At 49.8% G+C, this 18487-nt stretch overlaps 1 protein-coding gene across 1 annotated transcript in view; it reads right to left on the reverse strand.

Annotated features, from left to right (window-relative positions):
• Positions 1-18487, reverse strand: part of LOC119388290 (protein SEC13 homolog) — a 492033-nt gene that overhangs the window by 89391 nt on the left and 384155 nt on the right. Inside the window, 4 exon segments of the mRNA XM_049413908.1 lie at positions 7524-7651; positions 17435-17464; positions 17466-17837; positions 17904-17948. Coding sequence (XP_049269865.1) covers positions 7524-7651; positions 17435-17464; positions 17466-17837; positions 17904-17909 — 536 coding nt within the window. The 5' untranslated portion in view covers positions 17910-17948.

The following is an 18487-nucleotide window of genomic DNA, read 5'->3' on the forward strand; positions in this document are numbered from 1 at the left end:
AATTTACATGGTGCTGAACAAAGAACATCTACGCCAAATTTCCTGGCCACCTTCTTGATACCATGCGAAAGTTTATGGACATAAGGCAAAACCACAAAAACCTCGCCTTTCTGTTCCTAATGTAGTGTCCGCCCGTGGAGACGCGGTACATCTACCAAAGGTTTCCAACAGTTTCTCTGCTACGGCCTTTAGCAGAACGTCCGGAAAACCCACTTCTTGCAGTCTGGCCACTTGGGAGGTGAAACTATCCTGGACCGTGTGGTGGCATGACTTACTTAAAGAAGACTTCAAACATGACTTCGCGATTCCCCTCTTAACAAGCTTTGAATGGCAAGTATCGTATGGTAAAAGGGGCTTCTTAGAGCGTGGCTGGTAAGCCCAGCACATGTGACCACCATCCCTGAAAAATAGTCATATCTAAAAACTGCAAACTTGCATGTCCATAAACTTTCGCATGGTATCAAGAAGGTGGCCAGGAAATTTGGCTTAGATGTTCTTTGTTCAGCACCATGTAAATTGTCACGGGTGTGCGCCCTTACGAGTGTGCAGAGGAGTGGAAGCTGCGGCACGAATCACAAACGCAAGTTTGTAGGATGCAGATCGGAAGTTGTCTATGAGGTCCCGTTAAGCTGCGGCAAGGTCTATATCGGCCAAACTGGAAGATGTTTAAATAAACGCCTTTCGGAGCATTCGTATGCTGTAGCTTCAGCCAGTGGGCAACATTTGGCGGTTCATTGCAGATCCTGCGCTAACTGCATCCCACTTTTTGAAGAAACGAAAGTGCTCGGGCGTGCCAGAGAAAAAAGAGCACGTGAAATTTTGGAAGCGTCAGTGATCTCGAGGCTAGGTCCTGATAAATGCATGAGTGAACCCTCCATTTATCTGCATAAGAAAGAGTTGGCATTTTTAGCGTAGATAAAGGGCTTTTACTATGGTGTGTGGTATTGTCGAGAGAGCTTGTGCGCATGTACGTTTTCTGAAGTGGAAGATTTATGCTTCAATAAATTTCAGTTGTTAGTCTGCGCTTGTCCTGTGTACTACTTGTTCTTGTGTCCCGTCAATCGCGCAGTTCCTTACCGTTCTAATGTCATACCAACTAGCCCCACAACGCACTTTACTTAAGAAACCAAAAGCCGGAGGTGAATGCCATTCATGAGCAGAAAAAAGCCATGAATCGAACGGACCGCCCGATACGTGCCAACAGGCCTCAACAGCCTCATCACTCGTCTGGAACCTCGCATGTCCCTCGACAGTGCCCAGCGTATGGCAAGGCTTGTTACAACTGTGGAAAACTTGGCCCTTTCACACATCTGTGCAAACAGCCAGGTCGGCAGCCAGCAGCGTACAGACCGCAAATCGGATTGCTAAACGAGCATCCACAGCAACACTCACAGGAGGAATTGTACTTGGGCTGTTTGACTGTGTGCGGTGGCAATGTCAACATAGCTGACTGGAGTGAGACTGTCAGTGTGAATGGGCATGAAGTGACATTCAAGTTAGATACCGGGTCGGATGTCAACATAATTCTTTTACAGATGTGTGGCCGTGCAGGCCAGCAACAAAGCCAACAACAGCAAAAGTCACTACCTACAGTGGGCAACAGCTTCCGATAGACAGTGAATGTGAACTCACTTGTGCAGTAAACAACAGGGAGTGCCAGCAGATTTCTGTTGAAGGAGCCACTAAAGCCAGCACTGGGAGCCACTGCATGTACAACTTTGGGATTGTTCTCCCGTGTGAAGATTTTTCATGCAGCAACAAACTTAGCTAAGACACAGCCCCAAGAGCAGTACCAACAAGTGTTGGATGAATTTCCTGACATCTTTGAAGGCATCGGTCAGCTTCAGGACTGTACAGCATTCACCTACGTGAAGGTGCCGTGCCAACACTTTGTGCTCCTCGCAGAATACCAGGCACGCTCGAGGACAAGGTGAAAATGGAGCCCAAATGAATGGAGGAGAATGGCGCGATTGCGCCACTGACTGAACATGGCGAGTGGATTCATTCGATTGTGGAGATAACGAAGAAAGATGGGGCTCTTCGTGTGTGCCTGGATCCACGCAACCTGAATGCAGCCCTCAAGAGGCACCACTACTCCATACCACGACATGCTCGGTCCCGCAAAGGTGGTCGATCAAGCACCCTCCTCTGGTGAGATTCCCACCGTGAAAACGTTTTTTCCATTTCTGCGATCTTTCTAAACCTTCAGAGCAAGCGACACGTGAAGCTGCACGTGCACGGCGAGCAGAGAACAGTGCGTGCAGGGTGCGTCAACGTGCTGAGACAGCGCAGTCAAAAGGCAGGTGCGGGGAGAGGAGCGACCAGTTTTTGCGAGAAAGGCGGCGAAACGCGTGCGACGCAGCACTCCCTGGCCGAGCTTCGGAGGCCTATACGTGTGCACCAGCCCTATAATTTTGCATGGGAAATTTAAGGGGATTTCTCAATTGTTCGATATAGCCAATAATTCGATATATCGGAGTTTGATATATCCGGGATCGACTGTATACACATACAAAACTGAAATGTTCCTGGGGGGGGGGGGGGTAGGAGGGTTGAACCCCCCGAAGCCCCCTTCCCTCCCTGGCTACGCCAGTGGTTCACTGCCAGGGGAGAAATTGGCTCTACACGATTCAACCCGGCCAATAGGAGGAATCCCTACCTTTTGGTCTTTTAGCTATCTGGCTATCTGCTCTTACTCTGCCATCCCCAGTCATGCCGAAAAGACACCTAGGAATGTGTTGATGCGACAGTGGCTCGCCAAGCAGAACACGGGAAAGTGTGTTCTGTGAACCGTGCGGGACAAAGCACAATTGTACGCCTATGTTCAACTGTTGGCGCCTTTGTGCCATCTTAAGCGATAACATTTTTGTTTTCCTGTCATAGATAGAGGTCGCACACGTCTTCCTTCCAAATTATTTGCATTTATGTACAAATTTATTGTGCCTATATTTACGATTATGGAAGCCTAAAAGGTTTTGCCTGCCTATTTTTGGAGCCTAAAACGGGCTTCTTTAATGCCTAAAAATTCGGCCTTTAATTATGACTTTCCAGTGCAGTATCGGAAGGGGAGCACTAATGTGGTAGCTGACGCACTATCTCGTGCCCCAGTGTCTACCAGGAGCCTAGATCCCAGTGCGACAACCGCTAACAGTGCCTTTGCGCAAGCGTCGGGGGCGAAACGGCGGCCGAGCCGCCGACTGAAGAGAAGGGCGAGCGTGCCGACGAGCAAACCCTTTCCGCGAGCATGGCAAGCAGCGCGCCGCGTAGTGGGCGAGAGGGTGAGCATTACGAAAGCGAACCCATAATGCCGATGCAAGCAGCAGCGATGGCTGCAGTCCTCAGTGGGAACGATAGCAGGCTCCCCTTTGGGAGAATGGGGAATCACTTTCAGCAGCTACTGAAGGCCCAGCAAGATGATCCGTTTTGTCGAGGTTGAGCGACGGTATCAAGGAGACTGAGCACTGAGACGCTGCTGGTAGTGCGGCAGGCGCAGGGGGACGGGAACCAGTGTCTGTCGCTGGGTCCCCCGCGGATACATACTTGCTGGACCATGACAGGCTCCTGCCAAAATACATAGCCACCGAAGAGGAGTCCTTGGACCTGTTTAAGGTGGTCATGCCCAAAAGTCTGAGAGGTGCACTGTTGCAATTCTCTCACAACGAGCCCATGACCGGTCACTTGAGTGGCTCCAAAGTTTTTGCAAAACTGAGCAAGACTGTGACCTGGCTTGGCATGAAGCCATGACACTTTCCACTATTGCTGTTCCTGCCATGTCTGTCAAGCGGTGAAATCAAGGGGTGGCAAGACGCCCAGCCTGATGAAACCGATTGTCAGGGAGCGTCCGTGGCAAGTAGCCACCTGTGATCTAATGGGGCCGTTCGCCAGGAGTAAGCAGGGGTTTATACATCTGATGGTAGTCATGGATCATTTTTCCAAGTGGGTGGAGTTGTTTCCGCTTCGGAAGATGACAGCGCGAGTGGTGCTTCAGAGGCTGCAGGAAGTGTTTTGTCGGCTTGGCTTTCTGGAAAGACCGATTACGGACAACGCATCGTATTTCACCGCTCGGGTGTTTGGTGATACGTGCCGTTCCCTAGGAATTGATCACTGCACTACTTCACCCTACCATCCCCAGTCCAATCTGACGGAGCGAACCAGTCGTACGCTCAAACCGATGTTGGCGGCCTTTGCCAAAAGTCAAAAGATCTGGGCAGACCATTTGAGTGAGCTCTTGTTCGCAATCCGAACCTCCGAGAATTGGCTCTACTGGTTTCTCTCCCGCTTTCCTGAACTTCAGAAGGGAGCTGGCAAATCCGGTGACCAGTGTCATGCAATGCCAGCTCTGAGACGAGGAAGCACCGGCACACTGTTCTGCTTACGAGTCGACACTTCAGGACAGGCTTGTCGAGCTCTCAGTAGAGCAAAGCAGAGTTTGGCATCGGCCATGGCTGCGCAGGAGGCCCAGTATGACCGGAAACATCGCCATCTTTTATTTAAAAGGTAGGTGATCTTGTCCTGAAGCGCAACCACCTCTTAGTGACGCGAGCAAGGGGTTCTCAGCCTCGCTCGCTCCTAAGTGGCTTGGTCCGTACCGAGTGGAGAAAGCTTGGACTCCACAAGCGTACTTGCTGAAAGATCTCCTTTCGGGAAAACTCAGCCGTGACCACATCGCAGACCTGAAAGCCTTTGCATCGAGGTCTGACGAGCTCACGCCAGCGCCCAGTGGCACTGCGCGCAAGCAACGGGGCACACCCGGGACGGCGGACCGCATTCGGACCACGCACCGGTATAACCTGAGGAAGCGGTCACCTTAGTGATTTCGCGCCAGACGGCGGATTTATTTCCGCAACCGAAGGCTTTCACTTTACTGTCTAGCCTCAGTCGGCTAACTTCTTTACAGCCAGTGCTCGCAGAGAAGTCTGCCTCTGCCCAGTTTGCTGCTATTTTTGTTTAAGTGGTCATGTTTACCTTGATTGTTTCTTTCTCGTATTTTTCTGCATATTGAGGGTCATTTTGTTTTGTTTACTTTTTCGCCGCGCTTTTTTTTTGCCTGCGGAAGGGGTTGAATACTGGTGCTTATGCGGGGGGAGAGGTACGAAGGACGCTTCGCACCTTCCATCGCGTGACGCATTGGGAGAGGCCAGTCTTCGGAGGTATGTGTGTGTGTGTGTGTGTGTGTGTGTGTACGTGCGTGGTGCATCTGTGCGTGCCCTGGAAGAGTGCGGTGTGTTGACGACACCATAGGAAACCACCTTCACCCTATTACCGTGGACCCTGGAGGTGTTCAGGGACCTGCTGACGTCAGATGAACAGCCCGGCTGTGTCCTGCTTTCTGCTGTCGCTGAGAAGCCTTGCTGCCATTTACCTCACGGCTGCTGCGCGAGGCTAGCTGACATGGCAGCTGTGCCCAGCTCTCTGCAGACGCCAGGACACCTTGCAGCCAATTTGGTTTGGCATCAGGATTATAGCAGAAGGACTGGCTGTCCCAGCAACGAGCCGAAGGCGAGTCCGTTCCGGGCATGCGGACCTCAAACAGACCTCTTGCCTCGCACTCTGGCCAACAGTATTATGCGCCGCCTCAGCTCGATCCGTGGACGCTCTCCCGCGTGAACATCATGAACACTTACCTTAATTTCTTTTACCCCCTTCTGTAGCACCATTTTAGGGGCGTAGCTTCTCTTAAGTCTAACCTTGTCACGTCTCCGTTGTCCGGCATAAACGGATCTCCCGTATGGTGCAATAGATGGCGCTGTCTCATAGATGTACATACAAACTGCAGTTCAGGGACGATATTCTAGATGGCGCTGTACACAATCTGTGTCATCACCATTTCTCGTCTCATTTCCTAGATGGCGTTGGTCCAATAGAATTGTGTGCAATATGGCGCTTGTGTGAATCGACACTAGATGGCGCTGGAAGTGCCACTGCTCTCCGATTGGCTGCTGCGCGGGCTGCGCGGGGAGCGGGCGCCTCTCTCATTCTCCTGGATCGTCGCCGTACGTGTCGGATCGTTGGCGGAGCATGGACGATGCGCAGCGGCGGGCGCTCGCTCGGCGGCAGCCAGGCGGCTCCCGTGACGGTGCGCTCCAAGCACGCCGCTGCGAAACAGGCTCAACGAGAAGCGAATCCCGAGACCATGATTGCTTCAGGAGCCTCGCCCAAGCTCTTCATCATTCACCCGTGGATATGCTGTAATTTTTTATAGTATAGTGTATTTCAAGTGTATCGTTTCTTTTATAGTTTTCTCAGTTCCTCATATTTTGGGGTTTTTTAGCAGCAGGGCCGGGATTAGGTTAGCTGTTGCTCATTCCACGACGTCTTTGCATGCATGGGCTATGACTGGCTACCTTTGCAGACCGGTATAGGGTAAATTAAGGAAAGAAAGATGTGGGGATCCGAGGCGCGCCCAAAGCCTCTGCGCGGGCATTTCGCCTTTCTGCTAATCCCTTCCCTCTCCCGTTCTCCCGCAATGGCAAGTGGCGCCAACTTTTGCCATGCGCCGTTTCTCATGGCTGTGCACGGTCTCGGAGTCGCGAGATTCGGCACGACTGAGACACGTGCACGCTGGGACGAAGTCTCTCTCTCCTCGGACGGCACTGGGTAAGCACGTGTTTCCTTCTGGTCCGACATCCTCTTTGGGAATCGCCAGACTGTAGCCTGCCCGGGTGCCTCGGCATCCTTGGCGGGTGCGTTTACCCGAGTGTTAGCTCCGGTTTCGTACGAAGCCAAAGAGCGGTGCCTAGTGCTCGTGCGTGGTCGTACTATGCCGAGCCGCACTTGCCGGAGGCCCACGCGTACGGAGATTTGCCCTAGCCCTCGCGACCAGGCTCAGTGCTCATCGCAAGAGTGCCCAGCATAGCCGCGAAGGACCTTTTCCCGAGCGGCATGTCAAAGCTCGTCGTTGCTAGCTGTGACGTGCTCGCGGTTCCCTCTTGTTGTACCGTCCGTGCGGGAAGCCCTTTGCTTCCCCGTGTCCCGGGAGCGGACGTTGTGCTGTGTGTTGGGGTGCCGCCAAAGGCAAATGAAGTGTTTGTGTGTGTTGTTATATCGAACGCTGCGTTTTGGCCACGTGGTGCTCAATGCCTCTGCTTGCTCAGTGCGTGCGGAGAGGTGTACTACACATGAGCAGGCGACAGTGGACGCAGCCCTGTGGCTCGCTAAGCCTGAACCCGTGGTGATCTTCAACTCCGGTGAGTATCTAGGCTACCACAGAATGCAAACACAAATGCTGACTAATGACTGAAAAGGAAAAGAAATAATTACCTGCGCTTGTCCAGGCAAGAAGCGACACTAATCTCGGCATGTGTGTGGGGTCTAGGGAAGAGAACTGCTCAGGCAATTAATCTTTTCTTTGTGCAAGTTGATCGACGGCTGGCTCATGCATGCACTGCCACTATTATCAATATGCCAGGCTTCATTTGGTCGTGCTTTCTTCAGCCTGTCCTTTGCCATACAGAACATTTCAGCACTCACCGCTAGAATATTGTGCATGCACATGCCAAACATGCAAAAGGCAAATTACTTACGAGAACTTCCACACTTTCACCAGGTTGTCACAGCCACCAGTCACAAAGCGCTTGAGGGCTTTGGAGTCGTCCAGGGAAATTTCAGCCGACACTTTAGCTGGGGCCCAGCTGACAGCATTGCAACCAATCTGCAGAAAGGCCTCGCTACAATCAACCTTGCTACAGAGGAGCGCTTTTCTTTTTTTAGCACTGTGCATACCTGCTCAAATAAATGGCACTAAGTTCAATCGGGCTTAGAACTGGATGACTACAATCCTGAAGAAGCCCAGAAGCCCTTATGGATCCGTATTAAGACAGCGACATGATGCATATCGCAAGATTTCTGAGCACATATTCTGCATACAAGAACGCAAGTATGGTGAAACAATGCAACCTTGTCAGATTCCTTTTTGAAACGATCTGCGTTTCCAACATTAGTCTTTGAGTCCTAGTCCTGTCTACAGGTTGTTTAGTCTAATTACAAGGTGTTCCGCAACACCCATTTTCCTAAGATAATCCGAGAACGTGCAGTTGTCAACGGAGTCACAACCTTTGCTATAATTCATCTTTTAAAAATGTGCGCCTCCCATACCACACACTTTCCTGAATCCTGTTCTCTCTATCCATTGTAAGGTTCCATCGTCTTTCCTGCAAGACTTTAGCAGGGGTGCAACAGCCGAAATAGGATTTGGAGCAATTTTCGGAGCAGCAATGAGTTGCTTTTGGAGCACAAAAATCCAAATTTGGAGCAGGTTGCAAAAAAAAAAGCCTGAATTTTTTAGCCCGAAATCCCAAATTTGGAGCAGTATAACAAAGAATGCTTACTTTTAGAAAAGAAAACAAAAATACGTAAAAACCGTTCAACATCAGCTAATTCGTGCAAGGTGCACGTGAACACTGCTATTTCAATAAAAGCAGTGTGTTGAGCCACCCCACAGTGCGAACAATGACTAAGTCCACACTACCATTTGCAGGACCTGTCAAATAATTCGACAGGCACTGGAAATGGTAATGTGGACCTGGGAACCTGGCATCCTGGAAATTTGGGAGATTCGTAAAGCAGGAGCAAGTGGGGGTAGCAAAAAAGAAACCTGCCATACGCTTTTGTCTATTGTTTCTCAAGGCCGCAGAAACGCCATACACAGCAGCTCCAAATGATTGCCAATAATTTTTTACACGTCAGCGATCATACTAGTACTCGTAATTACATGGCCTGTGCATGAATGAGTAATTAAGGAACAAAATGTGCTGTGTCCCTGACAGCTACTACTAATAGTATGCTTTTCCGCAGGACACCAGTGTACTGCGGCAAAAGTGGCTTAAAAAGCGATCAGGAAGTTTGAGAACTACTGTCCTTTTCTATTGCGATAGCAACTATATGGACACTCTAGACGAGATTTTGCCGTCATCTCCCGTATGAAGTCCAAACTGATAACATATCCCTGTGCATAGTATGTTCTACCGTGGGTAAAAGCGTGCGAGTACGTGCGAATAACGCAGCTGAAGTAGATATCAAACAAGCCAGCCCATCTCCGTCGCTCGGAGGGCACATGCTATAACACCACTCCGCTTGGGAAGCCTGCCATCGAAGCATAGAGGAAACGCCCCGCCCATCTTGAACGTGCATGAAAAGACGCGAGAGGGGGGAGGGGCTGTCGTTCGAGCAGCAACTTTTGAACTTTGATTCTAAGGGCGCGGTCGCGGTCGCTGGCGCGCGCGCTATCTCGGCAGCCATCAGCGGGCGGCTCGTATATCTTGCTACATGCTGCGCTCTCAATGCGAAGACACTGTGCAGGAAGAGCATCTTTCCCTGGAAACGCCACATTCTCTTAAACCAGCATTTTGTAGAGTTACGCGAGATCGGATACAAAAGAGTTTGCTGCCAGCCTCACTTCGTATAGCACTACAATTTGTTGCTATCGCATTCATTGCGCCGACCTTCCGGTGAAACTGGCTTTTTTTTCTGTTCTGTTTTTTTTTTGTTTTTGTTTCTGGGGGGTTACAGTTAGGGTCTGCGCGTCTGTGTTGGACGACGATGCCCACACTGCAGATGACCATCCTCCATTTCTCGCTCAAATTTGCGCAACTGAGAAAATCTCAAGCTGGTCGGGCATTTTGGCGCAGTGAGGCGCAATTTTAACAAATTTCACGGTTTTGGCTCAGCTTGGCGCAAAAATAAGGAATTGTATCAAATTGGTGCAATTGGCGCAGCTGTTGCATCCCTGCTTTAGTAGTTGGCCTGTATCAGGGCAATGGTTGTATAGTTTCAGTATTGTTATAAAAAACCACAAAGGCATTTCACTCTCCTCGTTGCAATCAACTTAGGTATTCGTTTTCCCTTACATGTGCACTCCTCCACACATTGCGCACCTGAGCAAAACTCCACGCATATCATGCACTAAACCACACACAGATATATATATATACCTGCCAGCTCTTTTATGTCAAGTTGGCACAGTATATAAAAAAAAGTAGCTTGGTCAGAGAGCTCACCCTACGGCCTGGTTGTGCAATTTTGTATGGCGCATTTACCCTTGCCCCCCAGATTTCTAGCTATGCCCGCACATACGGGGGGAGTCGGACTCCCTCAGCCCTAAAATAAAATCCTAGCTAGATCAACTTGTTCAAAGAAAACGGAGAAAGTGTCTGTGGCTATGGCACATGGAAAAGCAACGCCTGAAGAGCAGGGTTATTTTCCCTATGCAGCTTCCTGCGTGCTCGTGGAGACAAAAGGAGGGAGAAAGGTGCTTGTAATACGTTATAACCACCATGCAACTCTACCTGTAGTGCAAGAAATCAAAACATTTTTACAGCATGAGGCAATGTAGTCCGATAAGATCGTTCTTAGAAAGTGGCCTGTTGTCAAAAGTGGTTACAGCAGTGACACCAAATTTGCGCATGTCAATCTTCTTGCATTGACGATATCGACCTAGTAAAAAGTGGAGACTCAAAATGGAATGGAGGAACGAATGAATATCTTAACATTCATTAATATCACCAGTATCGAGAGCCGAGCCTGCCAATATGTAGTCCTGGCAGCGCTATCGCCTCCCGACCACACCCCAGCTAATCAATCACGTGGACGCAGAAGGAAGTGGCGCACTGATGAAGAAACTAAACTGAAATTTGGAACATCGCCGATCATTTATGCTTTGACTCTCTGCAAAGCAGCAATTCAGAAATAAAATGCATACCGGTTCGCGCTTCGACAAGGAGGTGCTGGAAGGCGCAAGCTAGGGCCATGCTCGCTGGTTAAGATGTGCCACAATTAGCTACATTAATACGATCTGCATGTTTCTTGTTGCATGTACCAATTGCGTGTTGCCAGAGAGAATGCGGCAACTTCGAAAGCAAGGTGCGTTTATGCGTGTGACGGCAGGATGGTGCCACACTCCCACGCTTTTGCTGGTTTTTAGTGCAGTATAATTAGCAGTTTTACTTGCTGCTTGTTGCACTGCACGTTACTTGCGCCATGTATATGTGTGTAATCAAACTATACTCGTGCCGGATCGCCGCATTGAAGGATCGAGCCAGAGGAGAGGAGAGCCAGAGCAATAGGAGTGGGAGCGTTGCCAGGAGTCGGCACCTTTATGAAAACTAGGGGTGTACCACTATTTTAAAATTTCGAATATTGAATTGAATAGTGTTCAATTTGGCACTCAAATTGAATAGTGCATATAAAAAATACCGACTATTGTTACAATGCTTTTCAAATAAAAAGCACCGATGAAAAACCTCAAAGGAGCTGAATGTTCAAGAAGGTAATGGGGAACTCCACAGAGCTGTTTTGCAATACCAGAGAGAGGCGACGTTTCTAGTTTTAATCAGTGAATTACCAAGATGCATGCAGCCCAAGGCTTTACGGTACCATCAATGCTATATAGATTACAGGATGAAGGTGTTTTTGCTTAAAACTCCAATGTCGCCGAACAGACAGTCATCAATACACTATATTTCATCATTACATTTATGATGAGGTTGACTCATGAATATTGTTTAATATTTCGAGCACGGGTGTCGCTCTTTGGCAGGTTCCCACTCGAACCACACATTTTCTTATTCTTTCATTATTAGCATCTATAGTCTCAAATTCATGATGAGGTCGCTCATGGAGAAAGCTGATTTTTCCCTCACAACCAATCACACTGACGTCGACATCTGCAAAACAAGCTTTTAAACGCTATCGTGTTAAAATTGCTCAATTAAGCAGTCTTGCAGATCACTGCGCGAGTCCCCCCACAGGCCGCTGTGCATGTTAAAGTAACTAAGACGAGTGTAAGATTATGGCAATTCAGCTATTACAGATAAAAATTCATATTTGTCTAGCTGATAATTTGTGGGCATGTAAATTGAACAGATGGTAGTACGTTTGTTTACAAGTACAGCTCACATGGCCACGGCCTCTAGTGCAGTTTGGAGTCAGAGGTACTGAGAAGCGACATTTCTGTCCAGTACGATGGCTTCACTGCCAGATGATACAGCATCTTGGTGATTTTTGCGGAAAATAACATACTGATGAAGGAAATAGGTGCGCGTTGAATATAGGTGTTTCCTGCACACAGCACACAACTTACTAAAAGTTCTTGTACATCATCTAGGTTGTAGAACTCCCCTGACGTTCCACTGAATCGTTGTGTCAGTGTTAAAAGCTAGTTAATGCTGCATGTCTCAAAGGAGGAAACTGACTTTTTCACAGAGCCTTTTTCAGGCCCTGAAATTGGGCCTCTGTCCTTTTTGGAGCGGTCAAGTGATCATCGCCACTCCTTAGGTGCCATCTGTGCTGGTGGACAAGATGTAGTGTCCATTGCCTCTTGCGAGGCACTAGACAGTTGCTCTAGAGGGCAGTGTGTACACCGTATAGGCTTCGTCACGACGAACAAGTCTTCATCCTCACAAGGCAAGAGGTGGACGAGACCTCATCTTCTGGGATGCCCTGGCGGCACCCACTGTGGCCTCAGCCCACTGCGTGTGGCATGGGCGACTACAACATCCTGGTGCCATTGTAGTGTTACCCCCCGTTGCACTAGATTGTGAGACACTGTCAGGCTTCTTGGAAACTCATGTTCTGTGCAACATTGATTGCGGGTTTTTTTTTTCTCTCTTCCAGGCTGCACACTATCCAGAATATGTGGGTTGGGCACCATCAGTTTGCGCAATGGGCCTCAGCCAAGGCATTGCGGTCATCAAAAGTGTCCCTCTGGTGTCGCACTTTGCACAAGTAAGCAGCTTTTGAGATGCATAGGGTTTGGGATATGTGCTGTGACGTGTAGCTTTAGATCATCATCAGCCTGTCTACGCCCACTGCAGGGCAAAGGCCTCTCCCATGTTCCGCCAATCAACCTTTAGATAGCCTTTAGAAATCAACCTTTAGAAAGCTTTAGATAGCCTGTTGCAACTGTTCCTGGGATGCAATAGAGCGAATTTGGGCATGTTGGTGTAGCATAGTGAAACACACAGAGCGAAACAACGACGGGGACACAGAAAGGAAACACAGGTTGTAAGTCAGCGCTGTGTGTGTTTCCTTTCTGTGTCCCCGTCGTTTCGCGCTGTGTGTTTCACTGTTCCTGGGAGTGTACATGAGCCAAAGGTGAGTATTATATGTCTTGTAGGATGTTCCTTGTGCATTGTGTGTATATGACGCCCTGCCACCCATCCAAGAGTTTGTTGTCGCCAAGATCCACGAAGTCGTCTGAAACAACATTTTTCATGGTGTTCACCGTTATTCGTCATACTGGGGGCTTGTCTTTCACTTCAATTGGTAAGTACCCATTGGCCATCTTGGTGGCTTTGTAGCCACTGCCAATGGTTTCAGTGAGGCTGCTAGATAGGAGGAACGCTAGCTAGCTAGATAAGAAGAATCCAGGTAGCTAGCTAGCTACACTCAAACCTCGTTATAACGAACACGGATATAAGGAATCATCGGTTATAACGAAGTAAATGAAGAATAGTCTTGTCATAGCTACAGTGTTACAAATAAACGTTTATAACGAATTTTCGGATATAACAAACTTGTTTTCGTGGCAGATGCTACTTTGTTATAATGGGATTTGAGTGTATCTTGATTCCTTGTATCTAGCTAGCTAGCTAGCTAGCTATTGGGTATTTATGTGCATGCGAACCTGGGAGTGTTAGTCAGCGCCGCTCCTAGCCATGACAGTGAGTGTGGAACACTGTCTTTCAAGTTGCGTCACATAGCACGTGAACCTTTTGACGAGCAGACAGCTGACCAATAAGCCCTTGAATACTACCTGAAGGCATCGGCCGGAACGAGACCCTCTTCACGAATGAATGAAGGGAGTGTTAGCAACAGGTTTGCATGCATATGAATACCCGATAAGTGGACGAGGGAACGACCGCCACCATAGCTCAATTGGTAAGAGCATTGGGTGCATAATCCGAAGGTTGCAGGTTCAGTCCTTGCCGGCGGCAAAATGTCTTTTAGATGCGAAGGCATCTCTTGCTCGGGAGTATGTCCCGCGGCGTGCTAGTCTGCACTCACTACGCATGCGCAACTCTCCTCCTTCCCTCTCTCCAACAGCTGCTCATTACTCTCTCCACTTCTTTACCAGCACCTGCTTGCGCTTCCCCTGCGTTCTCGCTTCTGCTCTCACGGCGCATGCGCTACTCTCTTCCTCTAGTCTCTGCTCTTTCAAGTGGTAGAGCGCTGCGCGCGTTCAGTCCAGCGCTTGCTTCGGTTGACTCCTCTGAAATGCGGGCTCGACATGCTGAAATTCTCTCCTGCGCAGCACCGCGATGAGCCCCTGCGCATGCGCGTCCCCTCCCCCCCTCTCTCCTCGCCTACGCTGCTCCCCTCTCGCGCGCCTGTAGACCGCATTCCCCGCTCGCCCTGTGAGAATTACCGGCCAGGCTAGAGTGAAGACACGATGCGAGTAGTGTTTCTCTTCGCGTTCCACGATGCGCGGTCGGTAGCATGCCCAAGGTCGGTAGCATGCCAAACGAACGCCAACGGAACGCGATCGTGCAAGTGCTCCGACTTCGCATCGCCTCATGGTCCCCTTTAGCGGGAGATGGTGTAATTTTCCGTCTTTACTTTCTTCACATCTATATGCCAATTACTACACTGTACTTAAAACAGTACAATTAACGTCCCCCGTACCTTCCTTGGCCTCATTATCTGCTGGTTTTCATTGAGGTTGTGTCAAACAAAGAAACGAACCCTCAAAAACCCTTCATTAAGTCACAGCAGTACATGATACGTTAATAATGATTCACATGTACGTCATAAGCATTTAAATATTGTATCAAACTGCCGATAATTGTGATGGTGAACCCACATGACAGTGCCCGTGCGGACGCAATCGCGCGCTTTGATCTGAACTGTTGCTTTCTACCTGCCCACTCTTCTGACAGCAGTAAACAAACGGTGCAATTTGTTATCACTTTATGTCATCTCCTGCTGCGTACAAAGTACCAGGTATGTGTTGTCCTATCAGGTATGTGTTGTCCTACAAAGTATCAGGTATGTGTTGAACTATTCAGCCACGAGTGCTAAGCCTTGTACCCAAGAATTCGACAGTGAATCTTGCAGACAGCGCAAAATAGACATGAATACATTGCTGTAGAAGTGCCAGAATGCAAATATAATGCAAACACAAGCATCGGTTTGGTTTAGAACACATGGGCCACACAGCAAATCACGGCGACTTAGTAACTTCGAGGCACAAGGAACCAGCTTCGATAAATGCCACTGTGTCCCCCCCCTGACGCTATGAGCATTGGTTGCTGCCGTGTACTCAATGTACTCGTCCAACACGTAAGTGCAGACGCTATGAGGACGCCGAGCAGACGACGCGGTGCGGATGAATATGTCGAGCATTGGTTGCTGCCGTGTACTCAATCTACTCGTCCAACACGCAAGTGCAGACGCTATGCGGGCACCGAGCAGACGACGCGACGTGGATGAATACGTCGAGCATTGGTTGCTGCCGTGTACTCAATCTACTCGTCCAACACGTAAGTGCAGACGCTATGAGGACACCGAGCAGACGACGCGGTGCGGATGAATATGTCGAGCATTGGTTGCTGCCGTGTACTCAATCTACTCGTCCAACACGTAAGTGGAGACGCTATGAGGACGCCGAGCAGACGACACGGCGTGGATGAATATGTCGAGCATTGGTTGCTGCCGTGTACTCAATCGTCCAACACGTAAGTGCAGACGCTATGCGGACACCGAGCAGACGACGCGACGTGGATGAATACGTCGAGCATTGGTTGCTGCCGTGTACTCAATCTACTCGTCCAACACGTAAGTGCAGACGCTATGAGGACACCGAGCAGACGACGCGGTGCGGATGAATATGTCGAGCATTGGTTGCTGCCGTGTACTCAATCTACTCGTCCAACACGTAAGTGGAGACGCTATGAGGACGCCGAGCAGACGACGCGGTGCGGATGAATATGTCGAGCATTGGTTGCTGCCGTGTACTCAATCGTCCAACACGTAAGTGCAGACGCTATGCGGACACCGAGCAGACGACGCGACGTGGATGAATACGTCGAGCATTGGTTGCTGCCGTGTACTCAATCTACTCGTCCAACACGTAAGTGCAGACGCTATGAGGACACCGAGCAGACGACGCGGTGCGGATGAATATGTCGAGCATTGGTTGCTGCCGTGTACTCAATCTACTCGTCCAACACGTAAGTGGAGACGCTATGAGGACGCCGAGCAGACGACACGGCGTGGATGAATATGTCGAGCATTGGTTGCTGCCGTGTACTCAATCGTCCAACACGTAAGTGCAGACGCTATGCGGACACCGAGCAGACGACGCGACGTGGATGAATACGTCGAGCATTGGTTGCTGCCGTGTACTCAATCTACTCGTCCAACACGTAAGTGCAGACTATGCGGACGCCGAGCAGACGACGCGGCGTGGATGAATACATCGAGCATTGGTTGCTGCCGTGTACTCAATCTACTCGTCCAACACGTAAGTGCAGACGCTATGAGGACGCCGAGCAGACGACGCGGCATGGATGAATACGGCGAGCATTGGTTGCTGCCGTGTACTCAATCTACTCGTCCAACGTGCAATTATGGAATTGTGAAAGAGTAATTTACTATAATGAGAAAAATTGTTTTCCACTGTAGTGTCCCTTTAACATGATGCCTTCACATTCCCATCGATTGTTGGTGGCCGGCACGGCCTCTCGCCAAACTTTGCCACCATGGGAAAGCATGGCACTAGATGCTTGGAAAGGGGTTCATTAACCAGCTTCTATGTAATAATGACATGCAGGAATGTTTTTGGCCTATGTGCATGAATCATAAAAGAAGCTGCATGTGATTTAACGATAACCTGACAACACAAACATTGGCCTTATGTTAGTACTGAAACATGACGGTTACAGCGACGTCAGCGCAGATGCCTACTGCTGCTGGACCGGGCCCATAAAGTTTCCCATTATTTACTAGAGGGAACTCTGACACTGATTGTACAGCCACCATGGGAATTATGGGTAGGACATAGATTTGCCTAGTCTTCGTGCTTCGGGCTTCCAACGCACTTGTGGCTTTGTTTATTGTTGCGTTTTGGTTTTGTTTCAGATAAAAGAATGGATTGTTGTGAATTTCGTGACCCAATTTGAATTGGTGAGCCTATAAGGTTAAAGTGGTGAAGTGGAATTGCTGAACGTTAGCTGAACTTCGTCTTGCGACAAAGTGGCTGCAAGGGACACAGAGCCGAAAGAACGAAGCTTAGACAAATCTGTGTACTACCCATCATTCCCATGCTGGCTGAAGTGCCATGCGTTGCAGCTCCCATAGACACTAGCACCAGAGAGCCTCTAGTAAATATTGTAGGAAACTACGACCGGACCGACAGCGAGGTGCCGTCCTACCGATGACGTCATACGTCTCGGGTCACGTAACCTGGTGCTGTTGTTGAGGGCAAACAGACACTTACCGTGTGGGCATTGTTGATTTTCTGGCTTTCCCCAGGAGCCGTCTCCCGAGGTGCTGACGATAGATACGGCTCCGTCCGAGCTGCCGCACGCTAGCATCAAGCCGAACTCGTGGGGAGCCCAGCAGATGGAGTTGACCGAGGAGTCGTGGTTCTTGAATTCCTCCAACTTGGCCCAGGCGCCGTCAGTCTCCTTCCACAGGATCACCTTGCGGTCGTACGAGCAGGAGGCGAGCACAGTTCCAAACATAGGGTGCGCCCAGGCGATCTGCCACACGGGACCCTCGTGGCCCTTCAGGTCGGCGACCAGCTTCTGCGTCCCGTTGCGGATGTCGAACACCTTGACGGAACGGTCCGACGAACAGGTCGCCAGCCGGATGCCGTAGTAGTCCATCTGGGCATCGTGCTGCAGTGCACAACAAACACATACGCTCTAACAAACACACACACTACACGACGTGTGAAAGCTTACAATCATGTCCTCGTGGGCAGTGTCGATGGTCTGCAGTAAAGACACCTGAAAGGGAAGGAAAAAAAACTCGCTTTAACGGTGGCAGTTGGTGACGTCTGTCTAAAGCTGGCCTCGAGTTTTGCGAGAGCCTCGGCTTAAGCCTAGTCTGGAACGCTAGCTCGTGCATCCTAGTGCCGCTCTTCCTTTTTTGGCGAAATTCTGCAACGACGGTGACAGCACGCCGACTTACCATACTTCTAAAGTTTGCGGCAGGCTCCGGTTCTCCTCAAGTCCAGGTGGTTCTCCGAGCACACGACGCGTTGCAGGCCCGCTCCGAAGCACCGCCACCGGCGAGTCGAGGAACTGCAGAGAATGCGAAACAGAATACATTGCACCAACACCACGATAAAGATTCGAAAGACCGTAGTAAACGAACCCAAAGTGAGGTCCCGGACGGCTGCCCGATTAGCAGGCACTGCCACACGACCGGTGTCCCTTGGCGATGGAATACTTGCGCGTGCTTACGCAGGAACGAGGCACGTTGGCACGCGGAGCTTCCTGCCGTCGTCGTTTTCCTCGATTAGACCGTCATGCGATTCTATCCA

This window comes from Rhipicephalus sanguineus, chromosome 3, assembly GCF_013339695.2.
Source record: "Rhipicephalus sanguineus isolate Rsan-2018 chromosome 3, BIME_Rsan_1.4, whole genome shotgun sequence".
Lineage (NCBI taxonomy): Eukaryota > Metazoa > Arthropoda > Arachnida > Ixodida > Ixodidae > Rhipicephalus > Rhipicephalus sanguineus.